The 26077-nt window shown below is 33.8% G+C and overlaps 1 protein-coding gene across 1 annotated transcript in view; it reads left to right on the top strand.

The window, feature by feature from the left end:
* Positions 1 to 25444, top strand: part of LOC111045026 (neuroblastoma-amplified sequence) — a 61306-nt gene extending 35862 nt beyond the window's left edge. Inside the window, exons 19-34 of the mRNA XM_039425692.1 lie at positions 1112 to 1261; positions 1882 to 2048; positions 2712 to 2897; positions 3422 to 3580; positions 4305 to 4417; positions 5261 to 5439; positions 6669 to 6859; positions 13442 to 13553; positions 14933 to 15000; positions 15463 to 15719; positions 16708 to 16916; positions 17100 to 17287; positions 18464 to 18655; positions 19907 to 20067; positions 21207 to 21385; positions 22987 to 25444. Of these exons, the coding sequence (XP_039281626.1) occupies positions 1112 to 1261; positions 1882 to 2048; positions 2712 to 2897; positions 3422 to 3580; positions 4305 to 4417; positions 5261 to 5439; positions 6669 to 6859; positions 13442 to 13553; positions 14933 to 15000; positions 15463 to 15719; positions 16708 to 16916; positions 17100 to 17287; positions 18464 to 18655; positions 19907 to 20067; positions 21207 to 21385; positions 22987 to 24333 (3858 nt within the window). The 3' untranslated portion in view covers positions 24334 to 25444. The remainder of the gene's footprint in view (positions 1 to 1111; positions 1262 to 1881; positions 2049 to 2711; positions 2898 to 3421; positions 3581 to 4304; positions 4418 to 5260; positions 5440 to 6668; positions 6860 to 13441; positions 13554 to 14932; positions 15001 to 15462; positions 15720 to 16707; positions 16917 to 17099; positions 17288 to 18463; positions 18656 to 19906; positions 20068 to 21206; positions 21386 to 22986) is intronic.
* The last annotated feature ends 633 nt before the right edge of the window (positions 25445 to 26077 follow it).

Here is a 26077-nt window from a genome sequence, read left to right as displayed (position 1 = left end):
GGTAAAAAAAAACAAAAACAAAAGTACTTCGGATATTTTTTTAATTTTGTTTTATAATACAGAAAATGAGAATACAATATCTCAATTTTTACCATGCAGTCTTTAAAATGAGATCAGACCAATGTCGACCCCCATTGCGCATACACTGATGAAGTCGATTTTTGACATTTCGTTGCAGTATATCAATCGGTATGTTGGCAATGGTGTCGCGAATGTTGTTCTTGAGGTGTGCTATGGTCCGTGGTCAATTGACATAGATCAGATATTTCAAATAACCCCATAAAAAATCGCATTGAAGAATCGCATGTAGAAATGAGCCTTGTCACTAAAAAAAATGACCGCGTCTTCAGGCAGGTTGTCAATCAGCATATCACATGCATTTTGACGGGCAACAAAATCGCGTTGTCAATTCTTGAACAATAGTCAATTTATAGAGATGAAGTTGAATTGATGATCTTCATGGAAAATTCCTCGAACAGTGGAGTCAGAAATTGCCATAGCAGCTGCGTGTTTGTGAGCCGAACGCCTGGGAGAACGCACAATTGACTGCCTCACTCTTTCGATATTTTCTGGAGTTCTGATGGTTCGTTGAAGTCAATTTCTGGTTTTAGCGACACTTTCACACTCCTGAAATGAGTTAACCCACGACAGAATCGAATTATGTACAGGAACGAGTCTGTGGGGAGGAATTTCAAATCGAGCGTGGAAGGTGATCGTCCATTAGAAAATACTCTCTCAACTGCGAAGGCCCGCTGCTCTCTAGACCAGAGCATGATGGCTAATTTACTTGAGGGAGGATAAACTTGAGAACTTCCCCCTCCAGATGCGCCCCCTCCTGCCCCTCTACACTACCAATTCAACGTACGGCATTTTTTTCAAATAAGTAAGTTTCTCTGGCGCACCGTGTACATTAAACTACTGCTTTCTTTCAATTTCGGGATAATGTATCTTGGTTGAGTGTAGAATGGACATTGTTGTTCAAACTTCATCACGTCATCTAAATAATACAAAAGTTGTGTTGTATTCTATTCTATTATTTGAATAATTTTACTTTTTTATTAATGTTAATGATCTTTTCACAGAAATAATTTATTTTTTGTCTGTTTTCTAGGCTACTGAAGAGAGTTTTGTAGGAAATTTGCTGCATAGAGTAGTACCCTATGCAGATCGACATGAAGGATTGGTTCCAAACTCAAGAAAGACGTTGTTATTTCAACTTTTATCCAATTTAAGCTCTCAATCCCTAACTCTACCACTCAAAGTAAGTATTCCCAAGCAATATTAGCTAATTGTAACTAATAATATTACCAATGCAGTTTCAGAAGATTCAAATAAAATTTAGCGAAATACTTTCTATAAAGAGTCATAAAGAGTATATATGTCATAAAGAGTATCTATAAAGAGTCATAATCATTTTTTCTTAATCTGGCTGGTAATATTATTCCTCCAAACAGATTACAAACTTAACTTGTCATGTAAATTTGGAATTTGGTTTTGGATATAAATTGTTTATTTTAAAGCGTTTTATACCCAGATTCTCTCGATTTCAATTCATTTGTATAGTCATCAACTTGATAAATGAAACAACTCAGAATTTTTCTTTAGAAAATTCATTATGTATTCCTGATGAGCCTATATTTGTCTTGGGCACCGAAAACATCATATAGTGTTTTAGTATTGACAACTGAATGTACAAAATGTAGAAAATGGAGAACGAATGAAGAAAATAAAAATTAAAAAAGTATAATGATAACACTATATAACTTACAATTATAAATGATAAATACTTTTTAAAATATTAAAATTCAAATCTTTCAGGAAACTATAAATGATATTATAATTTCTAATCTTGAACCATTCATCTTCATTCTTATCATCTAGTTATTCCAATATCTGAAAGATGAGCCAGAAAACAAAATAGCTTCAACGTTGGAGGACAGGATAAGTTTGACTTTGGAATGCCTCTATACTAATTCAACCATCGATGAAATAGATAAGGCATTTTCTATCTTGAAAATACTCAACTGCCTGCCAGAAAAATCGACCATGTAAGTGATATTTTTGATTCAAGTTGCAAGTTTTATAGAATAAGTTTAAATCTAGTTTAATTGAAGTTTGAATTGTTTCTGACAAAGTTGAAAATGTTTTAATATCAAAACGATTTTATATAATCCATCATATCCAATCTTCTGAATGGGTTTTATTCAATACTAGCAAATAACCCGCGCTTCGCAAGGGTCTAATTGAAAACTTGACTTTATGAAATCTTCAAGGATTTTGATTAGGCCTATAACCATCCTCGGTAAACTAAGAATCTATATGCAAAATTTCAAGTTAATAATGCGTCATTTGTGAATTTCCTATTCCTTACGTGTATACGCCAATTCTTCCCCGTATTATATTATAGATAACATAAATTCTCATTCTCAATCTATAGGATATTTTTCACATCCTTTTAATCAATGATTTTCCAATATCCTTTCAAGAATGAACAGTTATCTATTCAAACTCTTTTTATTTATGTAGCTATAAGTCAATCTTATGTTATTGTCTTTCTCATGAATAAACCCATTTTTTCCTCATCATAATTGTAGCATTTGCTTGTCTTATCCAATATACAAATAAATATGTTCACTTTTTTCAAATGTGAGTGTGTATGAGAAAGTGTTCTTCATGAAATTGAACTTTGTCTTACGATTTTTAACTTTCAGAACAGGAAATACAGAATTGGAAGACTTGAAAAAACGTCTAGAAGTGGTTGAGTTTGAACTGAACGCCGCCGTCATTCTGAAACGCTACGGTCAACCCAAGTCGTTACTCTACATTCATAACCATGCGCATGATTTGCAAATTGTGCAAAATCTGGTTCTTCGGATTGCCAGAACAACAGCAAACAAGTATGTTGAAAAATTATTCATTCTTGTTATTTCTACAGGACGACAATTTAATCGAAACCAAATCTTCTCAAAGAAAAACCGTAATCAAATTTAATTTGTTTACTAGCTTCTAGTGTTTAAACATAGAAGAAAAATGGAACCGATATAGTGCTAAAAAATCTAATAGTTGAGAGGAAAATTTCAAAGCTTCTTTCTCCTATTACAATTGCAGTTTTTAAAGTTTCATCGATATTGAACATGGACAAAACATAAATTACAACATGGATATTATTAAATATTACTAAACAATTTAGTACTTAATTTAACGATTATTTTTATAAATATGATTTGAATAATCAACATTTGCGAAATATTACTTTCAATCTCTGTATATTATAATATTTGTAATCAATTACAAAAAAAGAAACTATTTTACTAAAATCTTCAAATATTTCATTAAAACCTGAATATTCAAATATCATAGTACTTACTAATTATTTGAGTTATATTATAATTATCATATATGGCATCTTATTTTTGTCTAGAGTTCCTCCTGCTTCTGAAACAGAATGGAATCAGCTATTTACTGATATTTTAGAGCTTCAACGAAATACTTTCAAGTGCATGTCTCTGGAATTATGTTACGAGGTGAGTCAAGAGTCATTGAAAATGTTATTACTATTACACTTTTTGTTTGAAGTAGAGTAATGTCATACGTACTTATATTCACATTTGTTATTATATCATTACTTCTTGTTTTATACGGCCTTTTCCAATTTATAGTGGCTTATTTTCAACTCAATAATATTAATCTATATATTCATCACCTTCCTTTTTTTTAATTCTATTATTCATTTAAATTCTATTTTGAACACTGTAATAATTTTATCGAGAGTAGTGGGAGCCACTGCAATAAAATGTCACAAAATATAAGAAAAATATAATTAATAGATTATTATCAAATGGATGACAGTTTTACAAAGGCTCTAACGCTGGCTTGTGTTAGCTATCCTTACACTTATAAAATAATAATACTTGGAATTATCAAAAAACCATAAACTATTTTTGTTTTTTACATTATAAACGTTATTTTTTATTCAATTATTATAAATGTACGGGAAATTCAATTTAACTAGCGAAATTCCACTTCAAAATTTAGTTTTTACTAACTAATGGTTGATGAGAAATTAATTGATACTTTGAAAATATCGGTCTTATGTCTAGTTAAAATTCCCTCAACTCCAATAAACTCGAAAGCTTTTGAATGTTTTTTCACGGTTCGTGTTCAACGAATCCATTCATTTTTTATCTTTTAACAACCTTTTTAGTGACTGTTAGTCGTCAGTGCCGGTGTAAGAGAGAAAAATATATTCCATGCATATATTTCACATTATAATTTGCATTTATGTACTACATTTGTGTTTTCAGGGCTTGTTTGAATCTAATCATAGAGGAAAATCCCCAAATTCAGGAAGAATTGGATCTCATATCTTCGCTTCAAATACTCAACGAATTTAATGTTACTTTACTTCCAATGCAAGGTGGGTTCATTTGATTTGAAACAAACCTTTAATGTTGAAAGAACGTACTGTATTCTACAAATCAACGTTAATGAAAAATCAATGCAAATATTTACAATACTCACTTTTTTATAGATACTGAAATTTATGAAACACACTGAAATTTACTAAGTACCCTTTTATTTCATTTTTTGTGTAGTTGAGAAGTTGATATTGTGGTAATTATTCATATTAAACAAAAATACTAAGAAATTGTTAAAAACCACAGATTTATTGATACTTAGAAAGACCGGTTTCGGTTGTTACACCATTGTCAATCTCTGATAAACTAAAACTAATTACCAGAGCAGCAGAATTTATACTAGTAGGCGAGTACTGCTATTGGTCAAGGGCATGAACGCCTGCCATTGGCCCAGCTAGACAGTCTCCTCCACCTAACGGTGTCACAAAATGGCGGTTTAAGCAACAGACTCGCGTTGATAACAAAATTTACTTTCAGTACAAAATAAGAAAACAAGTAAAAGATAATAAAACAAATATGTCAATAGAAAAACTATTGACTAATGTATGATTACAATGTTATGATAAAACTAAATTTCTAGTGTTGTATTGGTTGAAATGAATCTGGTCATTTATTTTATCACTTACTTTGTGTTGTGTAATCGATCATTTTTATGATGTGTTTCTATGTACTTTTGTGACTTCTTATATCGTAGTGAATTTGATTTTAAAAACAAGCTACCTTAGACATTTTATGAACATTAATATTTCGTTATAAATACCAAAATACACAATTACATAAAGTAATTTGGAATTTTATTAAATAATTATGTTATATATTATGTTTGTTTGATTTGTTTTCAGTTCGGCTGTGTCCTAACCGAATGCGTCTGATTGACAACTGTCTGCAGAGTCAGTCCACCGCATATCGCAACCACCAAAAACTGCTGGTTCTTGCCGATAAGCTGCGTATTGGCAGCTCAGCCTCGGAGCGAGAGCGCAAAGGCTCTGTCCTTGTTCGAGTGGCCGAAGCTGCTTTCTCTGTAAGTCCACCAACTATCATGAACTATAGAATGCATAATTCTCTGGATTTAAATTTTTAATGAAGGTGTTGAAGAATAAATTATTTGTTATATTAAGCTGTTTACATAACGAACATTGCAGTCTATTTGATCATTCACATTTGATAATTATAGGAGTCCCAATTATTATAATCCTTATAATTATAGTCCTATCAAAAGTAAAAAGTGAAGGACATAAATTAAATACGACAGAACACTTTGAAATTTATAAAGCCACCATTTTCGATAAAAATAACATATTAAATGAACAAGTGAACTTTAAATCAAACAAACTTTTACAAAACCCAACCCACATGCTCTTCCTAATCAAGAAGACATTTCCGACCGCCACTGTTGAAATGGACTCTTGCCGTTCGAAAGTACTCACTCCAGTCAGTAAGTAAACAAAATTACTTATTTTCTTAAATAATTGACTGCACGTCATTGTGTAAAGATAAAACCTGTATAAATTATATTCCAATAATTTATTCATTTATCAATAACGGTAAAGGTTCACCTCAATAACGTCTCCTCCGAGATACAATAAATTCAGATAAAATACAAAACAAAAACATCAATAAAGAAATATATCCTTATTAAATTGAACATCATTTCTTCAAAACATCGATAGATACCAATGGTGAAGCAGTTTAATGTAAATTTTTATTAAGTAGCTTGTAAATGAAAAGTTTGTCTTTTCTTTTGCCAGAAGGAAACTCACTAAAAATTTGTTCATGGACAGATCGTCATGTAGAAAAGGAATCAAGCTCTTCACATTTCCTGTCAACTATCAAACTTCAGACATTTAAACAAATGTAAACTTTCTAATGTGCTTAAATTAGTGTATTTTTCACTAATATTCATAGAATAGAAATACAATGATAATCTATAAAAATGAAGTGCATTGGAAAACAATCCAAATAGTTCTCTATTCAATTATGTGGCGATAGATGATAAACAATGAAAATTGTAGCTTATTGTTAAGATATAATTTTAAGCTAATATTGTTAAGCTATAAGCTTGGAACTCTCCAGGCTGCCGTTTTATTTGTTTGAAGGGTTGTTATCATTGCTTATTAAGAACTGAATTACTGGACTGAAGCCACGCAATTTATTATCAGTTGAATTTTCTCTAAAAAAAACATAAATTTCTATTTCGCTCACTTTTTATTATTTATTGATCTCATTCATATTGATTGAAACGATTTCCAGGCGAAAGATTATAGTTACTGTTGCAGTATCTGCAATACACTAGTAACAGAAGAGCATTCGATTGGCTGGGAGATCTGTCAGAAGTTGGGACAGTGCTCGGAATTCTCTCAGATAAATTCCCGGCAACATCTGATAGCGTTTGCTCTTCTCCATTGCACGCCACAAAATCTGCAAGACCTATTGAAAACAAGGTGACTATTATTTTAATGCATGTTCTTTTTTAACGGATATTCTATGATCTAAAATATTGTTTCACATTCTAGTATTAGTATAGTATTTAGGGTTCGGACATGTCACCAGGATGGAGGAATGTAGAGGGGTAAAACAAGTGATGGAGGCCAGGAGAGAAGGAAAACGGAGGAAAGGTAGACCGAAAATATATTGGGAGAGCTACCTCGAAGGCCTGGGTCGGGAGAGAGGAAATTCCATGAGGGGAATGAAAAGAATGGAATGGAAAGACCGGGAAGCGTGGAGGAGATGGATCGAGGCTCGGACCCCTACGCTGTAATGGCAGAAGGGGAAAAGAAAAAGAAGAAGTATAGTATTTAGTGTAGTATTACATTTGACGTATTATTATTCACAATAACAAACAGTTCTTATCTGGCAGGCGATGAGGTCGGATCGTTTATCGGAGCTCCGGTTCACAGTTTGAAAGTTTCGAAGTGCATCAATCCGCCTGATTGTTCCTGTGTTTGCCGGTATTGTGTCCTATTTTGTTGCGAATTAACTTTCAAATAATTATTTAAAATACGCGTATACACCGACGGGAAATGGCCAAGTGCAAAAAGTGTGATAAGAACATTGTCTTTGAGAAAGGAATAAAACTGGACGATTATAAATGCGTTATTTGCCAGGCTCAGTTTCATACGTCGTGCGTGAGTGAGACGTTAACACGAGGTGCGAAAACAAACTGGAGGTGCGAGGTATGTGGTTCTAATACTGTATCAGGGACAAGTAAACTAGAAAATAACAAAGATCAAGCGGATACATTAGTGCTTAAGGCGATAGCTGATCTACGAGCTGAAATTAATACGCGGTGGGATGAAAATGATAAAAAACTCGATCGTATGCAGAAAAACATTGATCAAATTAACAGTGAATTTTCGTCTTTTAAAGCGAAACTCGATGGGGTTGAGCAACAAGTTTCCAGTGCCGAAAGTAAAATTAAACTATTAACCGCGGAAAACTCAAAATTGAGAGATGAAATTAATGATCTGCAGCAGCATACACGGAAGAATAATGTGGTTATTTCCGGTATCCCGGTTCTCCCAAGAGGTGCTAATGTGCTCCCGTTAATAGATAAAATAGCCGATCTACTTCAAGTACAGTATTATCGCACGGACATTAACGCTGCCCATTGGCTTCCGGTACGTGGGGGCGGCCGAGAGAACCAGTCCATCCTCGTTGCTTTCGTATCGAGGATTGTCAAGCAAGAATGGCTACGTGCGAGGCGTAACCGAAAAAGCCTCACCGCCAATGAGATTGACAGAAATTTCCCACAGAACCAAATTTATATTAACGATCAACTGACACAAAAATCGCGTGAAATTTTCAACGCTGCGAGGTTCTTGGTCAAACAGGAGAAACTGGCCTCGGTGTGGACGAGCGACGGCATCGTGATGGCCAGGAAAATTCCACGAGGACGACCCTTCCGGGTGACCAGTCTGGATGCCCTCACCGAGAGAGCGTCGCCTCCGGGGGCTGCACGGCCCGTCACCGTCCCGCCCACCACTGACCAGCCCAGCGCGCTCGACCAGAGCCGACGTCGTGCCGACCACGAGCCGAACAAGCAGACAGTTAGTGATACGACCGGAAATTTGTAATTGTAATGGACTAGAACAAGGTAAAGCAGAGCATTTTTATTCTTTTCCTTTCTTACTATTTGTATGCAATATCAAAACTCAAACAGTTGGGATACATAATCTACAGACTTTCTTTATAATTTTGTTTTTTTTCTTAAGTTTAGTTTTTAGTTTATTATCTTTATATCTTTTTTTTTGTAATCCAACAACAAGAAAAAATCCTACTATAGCTTATGGTTTTTGAGGGTGAGGAGATATGAAGTATTTTTCCAGATGTACAGAATATTTATTTTTATTATTTCACTCAGTATGCTTGAATGAACATGATCTCTTAATTTTGTCTCTGGTAATAGCAAAGTAAAAATCTTTCATCACATGTATTTTGTCGATCTTCATCCAACATAGATAAATAGAGTCCTAATACCCGAACTGAATAATCATATTTCGATAAAGTGATGACAGCAGAAGAGATAGGGCATAATATTGAACAAGCTCGCCATAATTACGGGATTAGATTCCCGTTCAAACAACTATAAATAAAAACTATAACATAAATCATCATACTATAAATATCAAACAATGGAATACAGTATTAATATTGCTTCTTATAGACCTAGGAACATTGAAGGTATAATTATGCCCTATGCACTATTAGACTAGTTCATAAATAAATTATTTGCTTACTAGTATCCCGAAGCTTGCAGAACATTATAATTTTAATATTGCAGGTTATTCTGCTAATGGTCAATTTTAATATTGCGGGTTATTTTGCAAATGTTTCAAACTTAAAATAATGAATACACACCCATTGCTACAAAAGTTCTGTATTACTTTATTTCAGATTGAGAATTGGATTTTTCTTTATTGTCTTGTATTTTTGTTGAACACAGTTTGTCATGAATTACGAAAATAATAGATAAATTTAATCAATCTGTATGAAAATAAATATAATGAAAACATTGACAAAACCTCTAAAATAAATTGACAAACAAATAATAAACATTGACAAAACCTCTAAATGAAATATGTCTTTTAGTACTCCAATTTCATTTCACTGGAAGTGAGGTACACGTTTTACTCTCATTTTATAAAATCCTTATACATTAAAGTTTGCTTAATTACACATATAAGAATTATTATGAAAATTGTCTCCTGATCTTAAACAAAATAATTTAAAAATAGATACCTCGTATCAAACTTTTAAAATTTCAAATATGTAGTTATGCGTTTGAGAGTGAATCTAGAAAAGATAAGGTATAATAGGTATTAGCTATTCTATCTTTTTTCTAAATTGTTCAGTTTTGATATTAAGTATTAGCAACTTTTATAACAGCGTAGATATATTATAATTATAATAATTTTTGTATCTTGAAAACCACACAAAAATGAATACTTTACTAGAAAATTATATGCAGCATCCGTTAACATACTTTTTAATCAGGCGGTATGATGCACCGTTCTTCACCATGAATAATAACAATCAAGATGAAGTCCTGATACAATGTTCCGAATTTGCTGACAATGATGATTTAAATAGTAGTTTTCAGCATAACATAGATGTAACAATTAATTGTGTTAGACTCAGATTACTTCATCTCAATATTCGTAGCTATAATAAAAACTTTGATGAATTTCTCATATTGTGGCAGGGTATTAAAACTAAATTTAATGTTATAATTTTAACCGAGGCATGGTTGGACGAGGATAGTGAGCTCATGAGCCTTGACGGGTATCAACTGTTTTGAAGTCACAATGGATTGAATCAATGTGATGGCATAGTTGTGTACTTGGATGATAGCTTATCTTCCGTCACCTGTAATCAGTTCTCAATTGGTGGGCTAGCAACGAGCTTGACCTTGAATTTCACCTGGGCCAATACACCTTGTCAACTTCTCTGTATTTATCGTAGCCCGTCTTCATCTCTTCCATACTTTATTGATAGTTTAACGAATTTACTCCATACCGACACTAACCCTTCATATCTAAAAATCATAGCTGGCGATATAAATTGCGATATCCTTCACCCAAATATAAACTCGCAAGAGGAACGCTATCTGGATATGCTATATGAATGTGGTTATATATCATGCATTGACCGGATAACGCGCCCCAATAGCAATACATGCATAGACCATTTCTTTATCAAATTGCCGTTCCATTTCAATGCATGTTCTTTCATTCTCCAAACGAGCATAACTGATCATTTTGTAATTGGGTTAGAAGTAGAGAATAATTTGTTGATAGAACCGAGTAGAAATATTGACACCCAATATTCCAAGATCATTAACTGGTCTGGAATTGATGAAGCCTTGAAAGTGGAGAGTTGGAGACGGGTGGTCGAGGCGGCTGATGTTGATGAGGCTGCTGAGAGTTTCAATGAGATTCTACAGAAAAATTTGGAGCAGTTCACAACATCCGAAAGAGTGTGTGCTAAAACGAAAAAAATTAAACCATGGATAACCTCTGGCTTCCTGCAATCGATGCGTCGTCGTGACAAGTTGAGTAAAGAGGTCAGGAGAAATCCATACAATAATCAACTCAGACAAAAATTTATTCGATTCCGAAATACACTTAAGGCAGCTATTAAGCGTTCTAAATACAATTATTATAAGAATAAATTGAGTGAAGCTGGGGGAGACTCTAGGAAATTCTGGAATGTTATTAATGAGGTTTCTGGTCGATCCACGGGCAAGCCGAAATTTCCGCTGCAGGCGTACTGTGAGCGCGGCGGTGAGGCCTCTCCCGCTGAAATTAAACAAATAGGTAATGCCTTCAATGAATACTTTGCCTCGGTTGGCCGGGGCACTGCAGCCGACTGGTCCACTCGAGGTGGACGACGCCGACCATGCGACGGACGCTGTCTTTGCTCTTTGTCCCGTCACCCACAACGAGCTTATCGCGGTAGTGGTCAGTATGAGAGGCGGTTCGGCTCCGGGATGGGATGGAATACCGACCAAGTTAATTAAAAACAGCATTAACACACTACAGTTACCTCTGCTACACATAATTAATCTTAGTTTTACAACAGGTAGATTTCCGAATGTTTTTAAAATTGCAAAAGTTGTTCCTATATTTAAGTCTGGACAAAAAAATGTTACCTCAAACTTCAGGCCAATTTCTATACTTTGCACGGTATCAAAAATAATTGAAAAATGCGTCAAAATACAACTCACAAATTACCTTGAGCGTGAGAAAATAATTTCCAATTCTCAATTTGGCTTCAGACAAGACAGGGGTACCTCCCACGCGCTTTTTGAATTAATAAGATACATAAGTGGAGAAATAGGCAACAAAAAACGGGTGATTGTCACATTCCTCGACCTGGCAAAAGCATTCGATTCTATTGATAGACATAAATTGATAGTGAAACTCCAGCACGCCGGCGTTGAATCCCTGGACTGGTTTATTAGTTACTTGGAAAACAGGTCGCAGTTTGTGTCCATCAACGGTACACAGAGTGACCCAAAAAGCATCGAGTATGGTGTGGTTCAGGGTAGTACCCTGGGCCCCCTACTATTCTCTATCTATATCAATAACATAACTAGAGTAAATATTGAAGGGAAACTATTGTTATTCGCCGATGACACTGTTTTAGTGTCGTCTGGTAGTTCCTGGGACGAAGTCTATGAACAGGCCTCCTCAGACCTACTAAAAGTTAAAAGGTGGTTTGACCAGAACACCCTATCCTTGAATGTCGGAAAAACCAAGTCTCTGCCTATATACTTTAGACAGGATGGCGATCCTGGGCTGAGAAGGCTTGCAATACACTCCTGTGGTGATCTGCGGTCGGCCGCCTGCGGCTGTGACGAGGTTGAGCGTGTGGAGCAGTATTGCTACTTGGGAATAACAATTGATCACAAAATGAGTTGGTCCCCACACATTGTCAATGTTAAACGGAAATTGAGGAAATTATTGTATGCCTTCTCACAGCTGGCATGGTTGCTGGCTGCGGATCAGTGCAGGAGTGTGTATTTTGCGTATGTTCAGTCGCTGCTTCAATATGGTGTAGTGGCGTGGGGCGGTGCCTCGGCCGCTGTGCTTGAGCCTCTGGCTGTCACGCAAAGAGCGCTTATAAAAATTATTCTAAAGAAACCAGTCAGATACTCGTCAGACCAGCTCTTTTCCGATTTCCAGGTCCTGGATATCCGCCAGCTTTACTTGAAATCCATCCTCACATTTATAAAAACAAATAAAACCAATATCTTTACAAACTTACAACATGATTATCAAACCAGACACCGAATAAATTACGGATATAACTTTCCCAGATCAACCTTAACGTCACTGAACAGTAATCCCTTTCTACTTGCCCATTTGATTTATCGAAACCTCCCACAAACAATCATAGATGCAGAAGAACTTGGTGCTGCCGCCTACAAAAAGAGAGTAGGTTTTTGGCTCCGCTCAATCGGCCGGGTGGCCGCCGCGGCGCTGCTGGAGTCGCCATATAGGTGACGCGAGGCAGTTGGCACATGCTCAACCACAAACCTCACTAGTTTGTGATTTTGTATTCCAAGCCCTTCATGCCTCTCTTATTTATTTTCAATTATTTATATTCTGCTTTTATATTGTACTTTCTATTTAAGGTTGTTAAATCGTCAGTTCAGATAGCTCACAAGAAGATGAAGTATTCTGAGTCGGGTACTTGTGCTGTGTGAATCATCATTCATACAGTTTGTATTTTGTACATTACAGGATTTAACTTTTTTTTTTATTTATAGGTTAAGCTTGAATCAATATAAATTATTGACTGTTTTTTTTTGCACTTGTATTACCTGTATAGATTGTGTACTCTTTCCCCGCGCACGGATCAACAGTCCATGCGGGGAAATAATTATTCCATAATTATTATTCTGTTCTATATTGTACATTGATTTTGTATTGGAATAAAGAAATTGAATTGAATTGAATTGAACAGGAATAGATGCTCACTATATTCATTTATTTATTATTCTATTTTTATATTTTTAGGTGCGACTTGGAAATTGAATCAACTCAGCAGGAAATTTCAAAAAGTTTATCGAGTATGGAAATTTACTCTTCTTTGGACCAAGACGATGAATTTGTCGACGCTTTGACTTCAGTAAGTTTCTAAGACAATAATTAATTGTATAGTTACCAACAAATATTGGTTAGATAAACATTTCAGGTGAATGGGCACCATAGTTACTATTTTTATGGTTTCATTCACTTTTTCTACGTTAAGGTCTACGACGATTATTATTCAAAGCTACATCCCGCCAAAGTTAGTAGACAGAAGGTTGGTCACTCATCTATAGTATTTTAGTTGAAATGCAATTGGAGTGGGGGAACTGCAGCCGTGACGTAGGCTGTAGTACAGAGTAGGCAAAATATCGCATTCTTGAAAATCATACGGTAACGTATAGTCAAATTATATAACACAAACATTTTCTGACATGCAAGCGTTCTGTTTCTGCCTTACAATAATTATCAAAACATTTAAATAATACAAGCATTTTGCCATATAAAAGCAAAAACCCCTCCTCCTAACTTTCCTTTTCAAACCCTTAAGGTTTCTTCATCTTCTAGGTCGTGTTCATATTTTGTAGTTTGGCTATACATCAGCTTGTAAATTTCGGGGATAAGATATTTTGATTCTCGTAGAACATGTGCTCGATACCAGCATGTGTTCAGTGCATTTATATGAACGAAATTCATCGGGATCGGTTTATTGCAATGCATTAATTTTTCAATATTTTTCATGCGTTAATCTGAAATTATAGTAGTATAACGTTGTCTACTAACGCTTTTCCAGCTTATAAATTTTTCGTGTCACGTTTTTAGATTCTTGAAAAACTTTCAAATTTATTTTATTCATACAAGTTGAATGAACTTGGAATATTTAACAACATCATTAGAATCGGTGAATCATTCGCTATAAGTATGGATAATTTTAAAGTTCTTGGTCAATCTTGAAGGCAATAAACGACGATTTATTTGAAGATACAGTGAATAAACTGTATGCTCAGTGTGGTAACTCAATCACATTTTCACTACACGTGACGTCACGCTGGCGTTCCCCCCTCCACTTCGAATCTTACACCTGTGAGTGATCAACCTTCTGTCTACTAACGTTGACATCCCGCTACTTCCAGAATTTTTTTTTAGAATAGAGTTTATAATGTTTCTTACTAATGGAGAATCGTTTATTCACTATCACAAAACTAAAGTTCAGTTTACAAGATCACTTCAGATAACAAGATAAAGATGTTGTTCGATCTTTATTTGAAAGCACAAATAATATCAGATACTCAATACCCAAATTTTGCTCTTCAAGTTCAATAAATTCCTTGATTTTTCGCTCAATTCACAGTATAAATATAATGATAGAAAATTAAAGTGAGTTTGTAAATTAGTAATAATGTACTTTTAAGTGGATCTGATCTTATTCATTTAACGTCTATCAATTGTTCAAATTTCTATTGTTTGATGATTTTTCAGCGTATGGCGTATATAGGCGCACACAAATACTTATTCGAAGGAAAATATGGTCATGAGACCGTTGTCAGGTTGATACAAAATTGTAAAATCATTAAATTTTGATGTCAAGGTTGTCAATGTAATATAGTGATTGTGGAGAGGCTGAAATAAAATCATTTCTAAGCCTCTAATATTACTTATCTGCCATTTATAAAAAAATCATTTTTCACTGAAGTAATACAGCTATTTATAAAGATTTATACACCAAACTCAGTCGAGACATTTGAGCATGTCTATAGGTGACTGTATACACGAGTACACTAAAATATATGATTTCTAAGGCAGTAGTTACTATTGATAACTACAGTGCACTCCTGTAAAGCATACCCAGTTTGATCATGTTCAAATGTCTTGACCGAGCTTGGTGAAACTGGACATGAGGGTTTAATTGAATTCAAACAGATCTTCAAATCAAATTTTATTCAATGACATCACTTAAATGACAAATTCCGTTATCAATTCCTCATCAATATCTGTTACGTTAATTTCAGAGTGAGTGAGACAGCTAGCAGGCCGACGTTACTTGAAAACAGTGAGTTGAAAAAGCAAGGATTCGCCAGCTTCTTTGCGCCCCTCCACCCCGGCTGCCACCGCAGCACCCTCACCCCCTCCTTCCTGCAAGATGAAGATCAGCTGATCAGAAGCAGCCACAAAATGAAGCAGCTCTCTCTTGTACAGAAGCTGCTTCAATCCGTGATTCTCGAACAAGAGACTCAGAGTCCCAGCTCTCATAATTCTATCAATAACGGTTAGTATATTTTTTAAATGCACGACTAATTGGTGATTTCACTATAGTATTCTCGTAGCTCTATCAATAACGGTTCGTATTATTTTTAAATATTCTATTTTTTCATTCTTACTTAGGCTACCTACTCCATGGCGCTACAGCCCATCCAGGGCCTTGGCCTCCTCTAGAATGCCTCTCCACTCCTCTCCTCTCTGTCGGCAGAGAGGAACCTTGCGTCTCCATCCCCTAACGCCTATTTTCCGAAGATCATCTTCTACATCCTCCAGCCAGCGCTTTCTTTGACGTACTTTCAGCCTGGCTTTATAACAGTTTCATAGATTTGTAGTTTTTCCTATTCCTAATTGAAATTGGCCATTTAAATATTGTAGTATCTCACATTTTCAATTTTTCCTCCTCCAATATTTCTCAATATGAATATTGAGATATATTTTTGATTCTTCATTATGAGAATACTATTGTAAAATTTTATTTAAGATTTGACCGTTCTAATACACATTGGTGCCACCAAAAAAATTATCTAGCCAATGATTTATGAGATATGGCAATAATTTCTGTGATATTCCATGAAATGTGTACTGAATTGTGCACATTTTTTAAAAATATCTCTACCATTGAAGTGTGACCTTAGCCAACTCCTCTAAAAAATATGATTCATGAGTTGTAAAATCGCTTCCCGGTGGTTCGGAACTCACCTAAAACTATAGGTCCATTCATCTCTCATTATCATCCGCCTCATTACCCACATACAAGCCTAGAACTCATGTGGGTATCAACGTCAGCAAATAAAAAATAGGATATTTTATGGAATGTACTGAATTGTGCAGTGCACATTTTTGAAATATCTCAATAATCAAGTGCATCAATGAACATCTATCAATGATTTTGAGATATGCCTGTACTGATGAGCATGCATGTCCTACCGTTAGTGGCCAGTTTTATGTGTTTGACCAGTTTTGAGTCAAGTATTAATTATGTTGTGTTTGTGCAGTTTTGATTCAAGCTAGTCAACTGGTAATGAGTGAGGATTGCCAACTGGGTCTCGGCTATCTCTTTTCATTGAGTGATGCATCGGCCGCCGAGCAGTGCTTCTCCAATCTGCCTCAGACGCAGGTCTCTCTCCAGCTCGCTCTCTATTTCTATTCAATCAGTCACATAATTCACCAGCATAAAGATGTCTTCTCCATGCTTCCAGAAGATGTAAGTACAATCCACTTTCTACTGTTTAATCCATTGAATATATTTTCATTATTATAAAGTCTTAATATTCTGTAAGAGATTTAATAAAGAAATAAGAGGTTCTATCAAACTTCGTTAGTTGAAATTTTAAAATTCTTGTAGAGTATTAAAAAAATGAATGAATTATTATCTTGCTTTTTGCAGGTTGTAAATGCAGCACTTACTGGACCAAAGCACGATGGTGACATCGATAGTTTAATTCAAAAGTACAAACTCAAGTTGGAAAATTTCGTTCAGACTGAGAAAATGAAAGAACTCGATTGTGGCGTCAATTTGGATAGATTCACAAAGGATACTCAGTACAAATATGATTCCATCCTTGGACTTGCCATGTGAGTAAGACAACATAATCATATTACATATTTTATTAAGTAAGAAGCCATGAAACTTCTGATTGTCAGATTCGAATTGTGTAACTCAATTTCAAAGATTGGTTGGACAAAATACCAAACAATCATAGTTTATAAAATATAATTATAGTACCCTTTAAAATTAATAAATTAAGATTATAAAATATTGATTTTGAAATTTATTTTTATAACCTGACGATGGTGTGAACACTAAAACTAGTAGTTATAATTTGTATTCTTAATTTATAATTTTATTGAATTCAGAGGGTACTATAATTCTATTTTATAAATAAAAGAAAGTAGCCCTGAATTAATACATTTTAAGAAACATAGTATTATATACAACCGATAATTTATTTACGAGTACTGTACATAAACAGAAACTAAAAAAAAACAATATTAGTCCAACATTATAAGCATCTTATTGAAAACATTCAAATACAATATTTTATATCATCATATAAACTACATTCAAAAATATAATTGCAACCATAACTAGCTTTCAACTCTTCAATTTCCTTGGTAATTTTCATTTAATAGCAAAGAAAAAGATTAAAAACAGAGACACCCAATCTCTGTATTATTTAAGAAGCTTGTATTTAATGCAAATAAGCATTGCTACAAGTCATTGTAATTGGTGCTGACATGTGGCATACTATCGTATCAACTCGGAGAAGTCATATTGAACGTTGAACATTTGTTAACTATTGTTATAAAATATTTATAAGAAGGAGTTTGCCAAACAACCAATAGCAGAAACAACTGAATTGATGAATTCAGATTAATTTTTGTTGTTGATATCCGCCATGAAATTAGATTTATTAGGAATTAAATCCGCTATTATGAAATTTAAAACAAAAAGATCGAAGCGAAACGAAAATTCTAGAAGGATAAAGGATTCTAGCTCTTGCTTGCTATGCAAACAAAGCGAATTTGGCCAAGGTAGATCTTGAAAATCGTTAAGAAGTTCAAAAAAAAAAAATCGTTTAGAAGTTCAAGTTCAAGTAGCTTTATTTATTCTATCTTTCTTCTAATTTAATTCTTAAAATAGAATCGCTTATACGAGTACAGTATAATGAAATTCGTCTAAAGATAAGATTCCTTAATAAATTATTTTCGATAGAATGTTGAATTTGCAATTTCTGTGTTATTGTACAGTTGTCAAGAGTGGGAAAAGGTTGAGCTAGCTCTGGAGCTGGGTTCTTTGTACGGAGTGCCTGGATTGGAGGTAGCTCTGAACCACGTGATCGCAATGCTTCTAACTGGTGACTCGCAATTGGCCATTGAGCACATATCTGACAACCGACTCACTTCACTCCTTCAGGAAGACTCTGAACTTGTAATTAAAAGGTCAGTGATCTACTTACTTTGAACTTTTTATTAGTTTATCTTCTTGATCTCTATATAATTATTGCTTTCAATATGTGATTGCTAACTTCTTATTAATTTATAGGTACTCTTACACTTTAGTGAATTGTTTGTTTTATCGTGTGTGAGTGATGGCAAAGTATTTCAAGTTTCTACTTCCATATTTATTTCCCCATTCCTCTGTTGCCCGATTGGCCTACTGTGTTTCAATGATCTGATGTCATTTAGATAAAATATTATGGATCACGAACACCTCAGCTCTCGAAAATTCATGCTAGAAGAAATGACAAGTTATATCGCAGATGATAACTTTGGTCTAAAACCTTTTATTGCGGATAAATTCCTTGTTAATTCATTTTTAAAATATTATAATTAGTTTTCTTTTTCGAGGCATCAGACTATGATTTTTCCTGTCCATTTGAATGTCCCTGCTATAAAAATTATAATCTGCCTTGACTCGAGTCCTCATGATTTTCTAATGCTCGAAACGTGTAGAGATCTTCATAATTTGTTATTGATTTATTGAGTTATTGAGTTATTATACTTGAAATAAATATGATAAGAAATCAAGAGAAAACCTTATTCAACTCTATAAGATCAGATTTATCGGGTATTTACCTCAACTACCTACACATATGCAGTCGTTATTATTTTAACTATCAATAATGACTGCATATTATATTTCAAATGAAAGTTTGCAGTATGAATTTCGATGCTGATAATTCAAGTTAACAGTGTCAAGATTATTCTTCCATAATGTAAGATTATAATCCAGAGGCCCGGGTTCGAATCCCAGCTCGGGCAAGATATTTTTCTCGGGCCACTCCCGTGTTTCTCAGGGACACGTTAATCGTCGTTTCCGGCTGCCTAAAAAACCAGTCGTTAGGTAATGTTCGAAACCCTGAAATTGATCAGTTGCGACCTGAAAACTCTGACACCAGACCTGAGCCAGCCAGGCCACTCGATATTATTATTATCATTCCGTATAATTCACATTTAGTTAGAATAATTCACAGTTAGTAAGGGATCAACACATTCACGAAAACGTATTAATTGTGTAATTTGAATTTGTTTCATTTTCAGTTTCATTCCCAGTTTATTTGTAATTAATACGAAATTATTATGCCTTTATATCAACATTGTTCAATGATAATATTACATTTTTGTTTGATGAAAAACAATTCTCATAGAAAATCTTATAGAATAGTGAAATACCATATTTCAATTTTACAGACTTGAAGAATCAGTTTTCCAAAATTTGAATGGAACTAATCACCAGCTCATGATAGCCTACTACACAGTTTTGCAGAGCGTGGCTGAAAAAACATTAATTGATGGAATGCTGCCAAAAGATCACATCAAATTGTTGAAAAAAGTGAAAGCAACATCATCAGGTACGAATATTATTGCACTTTTTTCAATCACAAGTTATAGTAGAAGTGAGAGAAAATCAAAATCATGGGCTTTTAGAATTAAAAATTCCATATCTTGAGAAAAGCCAGCGCCCGAGTTTGTTGCTTATATATCACAAAATTATATCTTTTCTGTATAGGGCTACTTTTATAGAAATAGAAAGAAAAATAAAAATCTTAGTACCCTAGAAACATGTTGATTAAAGTCCAAGTTCAAGAAACATGTTGTGATTAAATATTTCAAAAAGGGTACTAAGATTTTTATTTTTCTATCACAAAATCATGTTTTATCCTTCAATTCCTGTAGCGAAGCACGAACACTCTGCTAATGTTAATATAGAACCGTATTGCTTATTCCTGCATTGTAAATCTAAATTATAATGAGTTACGGTATTTAGAAATAGCAAGTGGAAGAATAAAATTATGAGTTATATTGTGAAAATAAGCATATTGGTTTTCAACTTTCCTAAATTCTAAATTCCTAGTTTATAAATATTTTGGACTCAAAATTGGACAAAAATCGTGAAGTGTAAACATAACCTATTTTGGACAGTTTCTACCTAAATTTGGGAAAGAAACAGTTTTGGGCTTTAAGCCTGTTGTTCCTTTCCCAATCATTCATAGTTGAGAATGATATTGTAACCTATGTATAAATAAATAAATAAAATTGAGTGACTTCAATCTACACATTATAGATTGTAAAAAATTATTTTATTTCAATGTAATTTATATATTTAAATGTATCTTTTTATACTGTTGTAACGATTTCTAATGTGCATCCTAAGATAAATACATTTAAATTAATTAACTATTATTTCTGTGAAATGTTTTAGAAACTACAATTTATCTTTTTCCTGTGGATGAGTCTGTGATGGAGCAGATTTGATGTAGACTTGACTCAAGTCAAGTCTGTTCTGACTGACCCTTTGATGTAGACTCATCCACAAGATGAGTCTTCAGATTCAATTTCTGTAGAATTAGAATGAATTATTACATAAAATTGACATGCTTTGTAGTTCTCACTATAAAGGTAGAATTAATTTCAAAACTAGAATTATTGAAGAATTACAAAAAATAAAGATTATTAAAGCTATTAGCCATAATTATTTTTTTCGTTACAGCAATCGACTATAGGTGTCTGCTAAGATCGAATCCGTTGACTGCCCTGAGACCAGCATTAAATAGAGATAGTGCAGCAAACATTGTCAAACTTTTCAAAGCGCTGCCGGCCCACCTCAGAGGTGATTTGACAACCAGCCAACTGTACACAGACATGATGATATCTGATTTCTTCTACAACGTAAGTTGAGAATAAAATACATTCATAAAAACAATTAATACTCCAAGCTGAATTAGAAAGTTCTATTAACATTGTATTTTCTATTCTTAGCTATTGTAGGCTCTTGGTGAACACATCTACTTGAGAAATTACATCTCGTTTTGGTTATAGATTAGTTTTAGATTAGGTAAGAAGATTTTGTTGAAAAAATTATATATTGGTACATTTATAGTCTGTGTCAAATAAGTTGAAACTTGGCCCTCCATCCGAAGAAATTACAGGGTTGCCAAATCATGTAAAATTGCAACTTTCTCAAATTTCCAATCCAACATCAGAATTGAGTGTAGATTATCATCCCCGATATCCTAGTAGTGCTAAAAGTTTCAGGGTTGAAGGATTAAAAGGAAATTCAACTTTTATGATAAAATTGAATTATTGATCGGATAAAAATGATCCAGACACCAATAGAAAGGAGACATTTTCCCCATTAATTTGAAATAAAATTATTACGCATTACGGCGCCCCATGTTTCTGAGAGAAGTGATATTCAAAAGAAAAACAAATCTTCGCAATGTTTCCAATTTTATCATAAAATTTGAATTTCCTTTTAGTCCTTCAACCCTGAAACTTTTTTAGCACCACTTTGCCATATGGTTGCCATGGCAAAATTGTAACGTGCTATAAATTTTCGGCTCTAAATTTATTGTCAAAATTTAATATTTTCTAAATTTGGCTTAGTGGTTTTGTTTTGTTTCGGTTTTGTATATGTTTGGACTTTTTAACATCAAAATGAACTTTATTCCGAAGTGAAAAGTGTAAATTTAAAGTATTGTGCACACTATAACCTTAGTATCCGGTTTCCCATTAGGGAACTTTGGACTATATACGGCGAGGTGGAACTACCCTTGGGTCTCCCCACCATTCAAAGCCATACGCTAATAATAATACTACTAGGATATTGGGAATGATATTTTACATCCAATTCTGACGTTGAATTGGAAATTTACAATTTTACACGAATTGGCAACCTTGTAATTTCTTCCGATGGAGGGCCAAGTCTCAACTGATTATACACAGACTTAGTCCTACTCTTGGAGACGTACTCATGAAAGTTACTTTATTATCAAACCTTAATCAGTTTAGAACTTTCTTGCGGAGCAATTTTTCGAATTTTCTCCCATATTGTTGTAATGTATAAATAAATAATTAGTAATTTTTCTAATCGATCATAAATATGCAACATTGACTAAAACATTCTCCTACATTGTGCAAAGAAAGTATTTTTATTCCATTCTTTTACAGTCCAGTCACCATTGTGGAGTACAGGACAAGTTAAATACAAAAAGTTGACCCAACCCTAGAGCTTTCTACAGGCTTCCTCAAAAACCTCTCATTTAACCCTCGAAAACAATAAACAGATAAACTATACACTCATAACTTTTCAAACAATGATCGCATCTTCTTTACAATTTAAGAAATAGTTCATTCGTTGTTAATAATAATGCGGTTCAAAATCATGGATCATATCATCAGTCAGATTCAGTATCATAATTCAAATAGTTTCAAGTCATATTTTTATCTAACTATACGGTATTCTATTCAATGTTACTTTCGTGTTACAGTGCCTGGGATTCTCATCTGAAGACAAAAGCGTGTCGCACTTTGAGGTTCTGAAATCATTTTGGACAAAGCTTTCTGCTGAGGACCTCCTCAATTTCCTGAAATCATGTGTTTTCTCAAGGAAATGTGCTGAACTAATCGATCCTGATAAACGAAAGCAATTCATTACTGATGCGATAGCGTTTTGCCAACTTCAACAAAACATTGAAACATATGGAACAGTTCAGAACTCATTGGAAACTTGGCTGGAAAACCTTGGTGAGACATGGGATTCAATAGAATTCAGTTCAGTGGATGAGGGTTTGAAAAATGTCCTATGCGAACTTGATGTTAACTGCGGAAATGAGGAGAGTATCCCGTCGATTGTTGAAACAGCTGTTATGAACAAGAATGTACCTTTCGTTGTTCTTGAAAAGAAATGTTTCAAGAGTGTCTCGATTCCAGAAATGATAACAAAACTTTTGAAACTTGTTGAGGTCACAGACTTTGATTCAATCAGTGTTTTATTGGAACGAATTGACAGCTGTATGAAGAGAGACTTGCGTGATGCTGAATGGCCGTCACTTGTACAAGAACTTGCCGCAAATTCTCAGCTTCCTCCGAACTTGCGCGTTTTCGCAGCTTCTCTCATGCAGAGGGTGGGTGAAACTGGCACCAACGAAAAACTGCTGATGATCACAATAGCGGTACTGGGCCATCCAATCAACTGTGAAGAAATCGTTGACGAGAATGCTCGCTACAATTTATTTGTGAGAGTTTTGAAAGAAAAGAACACTCCTGATGAACTAATGGTCGTGCAGCAACTTTTGTCTTGTTGGCCACCTTTTTCAGATTCAATCTCTGAAATTCATCCTCATCTACAGTTGATCGAAAAAATGATATCGCTTGATTGTGGAAATGTATTGGAGCACATATCCAAAGTATTTGTGGAAACTAAGGTGGATGAAACGTCAGTTGAGAAGGTTGTTGATCGACTTGCGTATTTGGGTGGACTTTCGCCAATCGTCTGGTTGTGCCTTATCACACAATCTCCCAACTTGCACTCTAGAGCGGTCGGCTTGCTATCTGCATTCAAAGGCGACTTGATTCCCGAACAGATTGTGAGGAGAACTGTGGAACTGCAACTCACATCTAAACTGGCCCAATGCAAGGTGTATGGAGTGTGGGTGGAGTCGCTGCTCGTATTGGATGATGGCACAGTGGCCAAAAACGCCATCGACCAGCTGAGAGAGGCTGGCTACCTGCCTGAGGCCGGCCATCTTTGGTTTTCTGTTGAGAGCATTCCCAGGACACTCAGAACGTTCTCTGCTTCATTAGCCTCTATTGCTCAACGATTCACCAAAAACTGAGCATTAAACTATTTTTAAAATAGTTCTAAGTTGTGTCTTTTATGTTTATATTTATTTGTTGAAATCATTTATATTTATCGTTGAAATGAAAAATGACAGTACATCTTACTTATTCAAGCAATATCATTATTCTATCCATATTACCCTTCATGCTGATATTCACTTGTTGAAATCATAAATATTATTTATCGTTGGAATCAAAAATGAAAGTATCTGAAGTCAAAAATGAAAATACAGTACATCTCACTTATTGAAGCAATATATTTTTTCTGAGGGTATTATTGGTCGCATGAGCTCTATAGTGAGGTCTGGGGCGTTTCGTTTGTCTACTTTGATTGTATCCGCACCGAAACCCCACTTCAGAGATAGAATCATTTGATACTCTTATTTTCCAAGAAGGATTTTGCCTCTTGTCTAATAAAAATATTCATCATTCTACTCTGGATCCTAAACTAACAAATTTACCATTTTCATTAAGTTGACAATGCGTTGGCAATAAATAAAATACATTGCATCTGATTACGTTTATTGAAAACTTTTCAAGTTTACAAAATAAAAGAATGTTAAACAATAAAAAACTTATTACTACCAAACCTATACTCTGAATTATGTTTTCTTTTTGACAAGACCTAATTTTTAAAATAATGAACAAATTTTACTGATTTTCTCAAAATAGATTAGATTAATTAATTTTTACTCACGTGAATTTAGCCTAAGATTCCACTTTTAATTTTAAACACCTTAAAAAATTTAAATTGACACTTTCAAAAGTTACATTAATAAACAAATTTTCTACTTTATGTTTAATTGAACAAATAAATGAAATAATAAGCTACTAATTAAAATTTTACCAATAAATGTGGAGCAACCAAATTTTTTGTTCTAACTCGTGGAATCTCAGGTGAAAAAAGGTACGGAAACAAACAGGATATACAGTATTATAAACTTCCTTTACCTAGAGCAAATAAATCTCAATGCTACTGAAATCTGAGTTATATAATTCAATGTATCAACCAAATAAAAGTTAAATTTTAAGTTATAATCTGGTTATTTAATTTGTACAATGTCAAAACTTTATAAAAAATTAAATAAACTATTGTTACAATTCAAACGAGTTCATTTATTCAACCTGATTTATTGACATTAAAAGGCGGCAAGTTTAAAATTTTGTTTTGGCGGTACGAGATCGACAAGTTTGAACTACAAAATTAATTCTCTCTCAAGTTAACTTGATAATATTTAATGTGACATTTTTCATTATTTTTCCTAACATTACAAATGCCCGCCTTCAACAATAAAAAAAATTATTTTCAATTTTGAAAAAATTTAAAATTGATTTTTTTTTATAAGTGTAATTACACAAAGTATAGAAATTCTAAATCAAGATTATTACATCGAATATACTGAAATAATTATTTTTTTTATATAAAAAGCAATTGCATTAAATTCTCATAGCAAAATTTAAGTATGTCAAAAAATATTCAAATGATTATTAATTCATATAAGAAAATTACAAAATTATTTCCGTTACATTTTTATGCATAACAATCTAGAATGTATATTGTCAAAATTTTCATCAAAATGAATACCTTATAGATATAAACAAATGTCAAACTGTAAGAATAAAATTCCATAAGTTAATAATAAATGAATATAGATTATTAGAATACAAAACAAATATAGAATAAATCAATGATGTATAGTGGATATATTCATGTTATAAAAAACATTCTCAAATACTCAT

Source organism: Nilaparvata lugens, chromosome 4 (assembly GCF_014356525.2).
Source record: "Nilaparvata lugens isolate BPH chromosome 4, ASM1435652v1, whole genome shotgun sequence".
Lineage (NCBI taxonomy): Eukaryota > Metazoa > Arthropoda > Insecta > Hemiptera > Delphacidae > Nilaparvata > Nilaparvata lugens.
The sequence above is the reverse complement of the archived record's forward strand: the minus strand, read 5'-3'. Positions and strand labels throughout refer to the sequence as shown.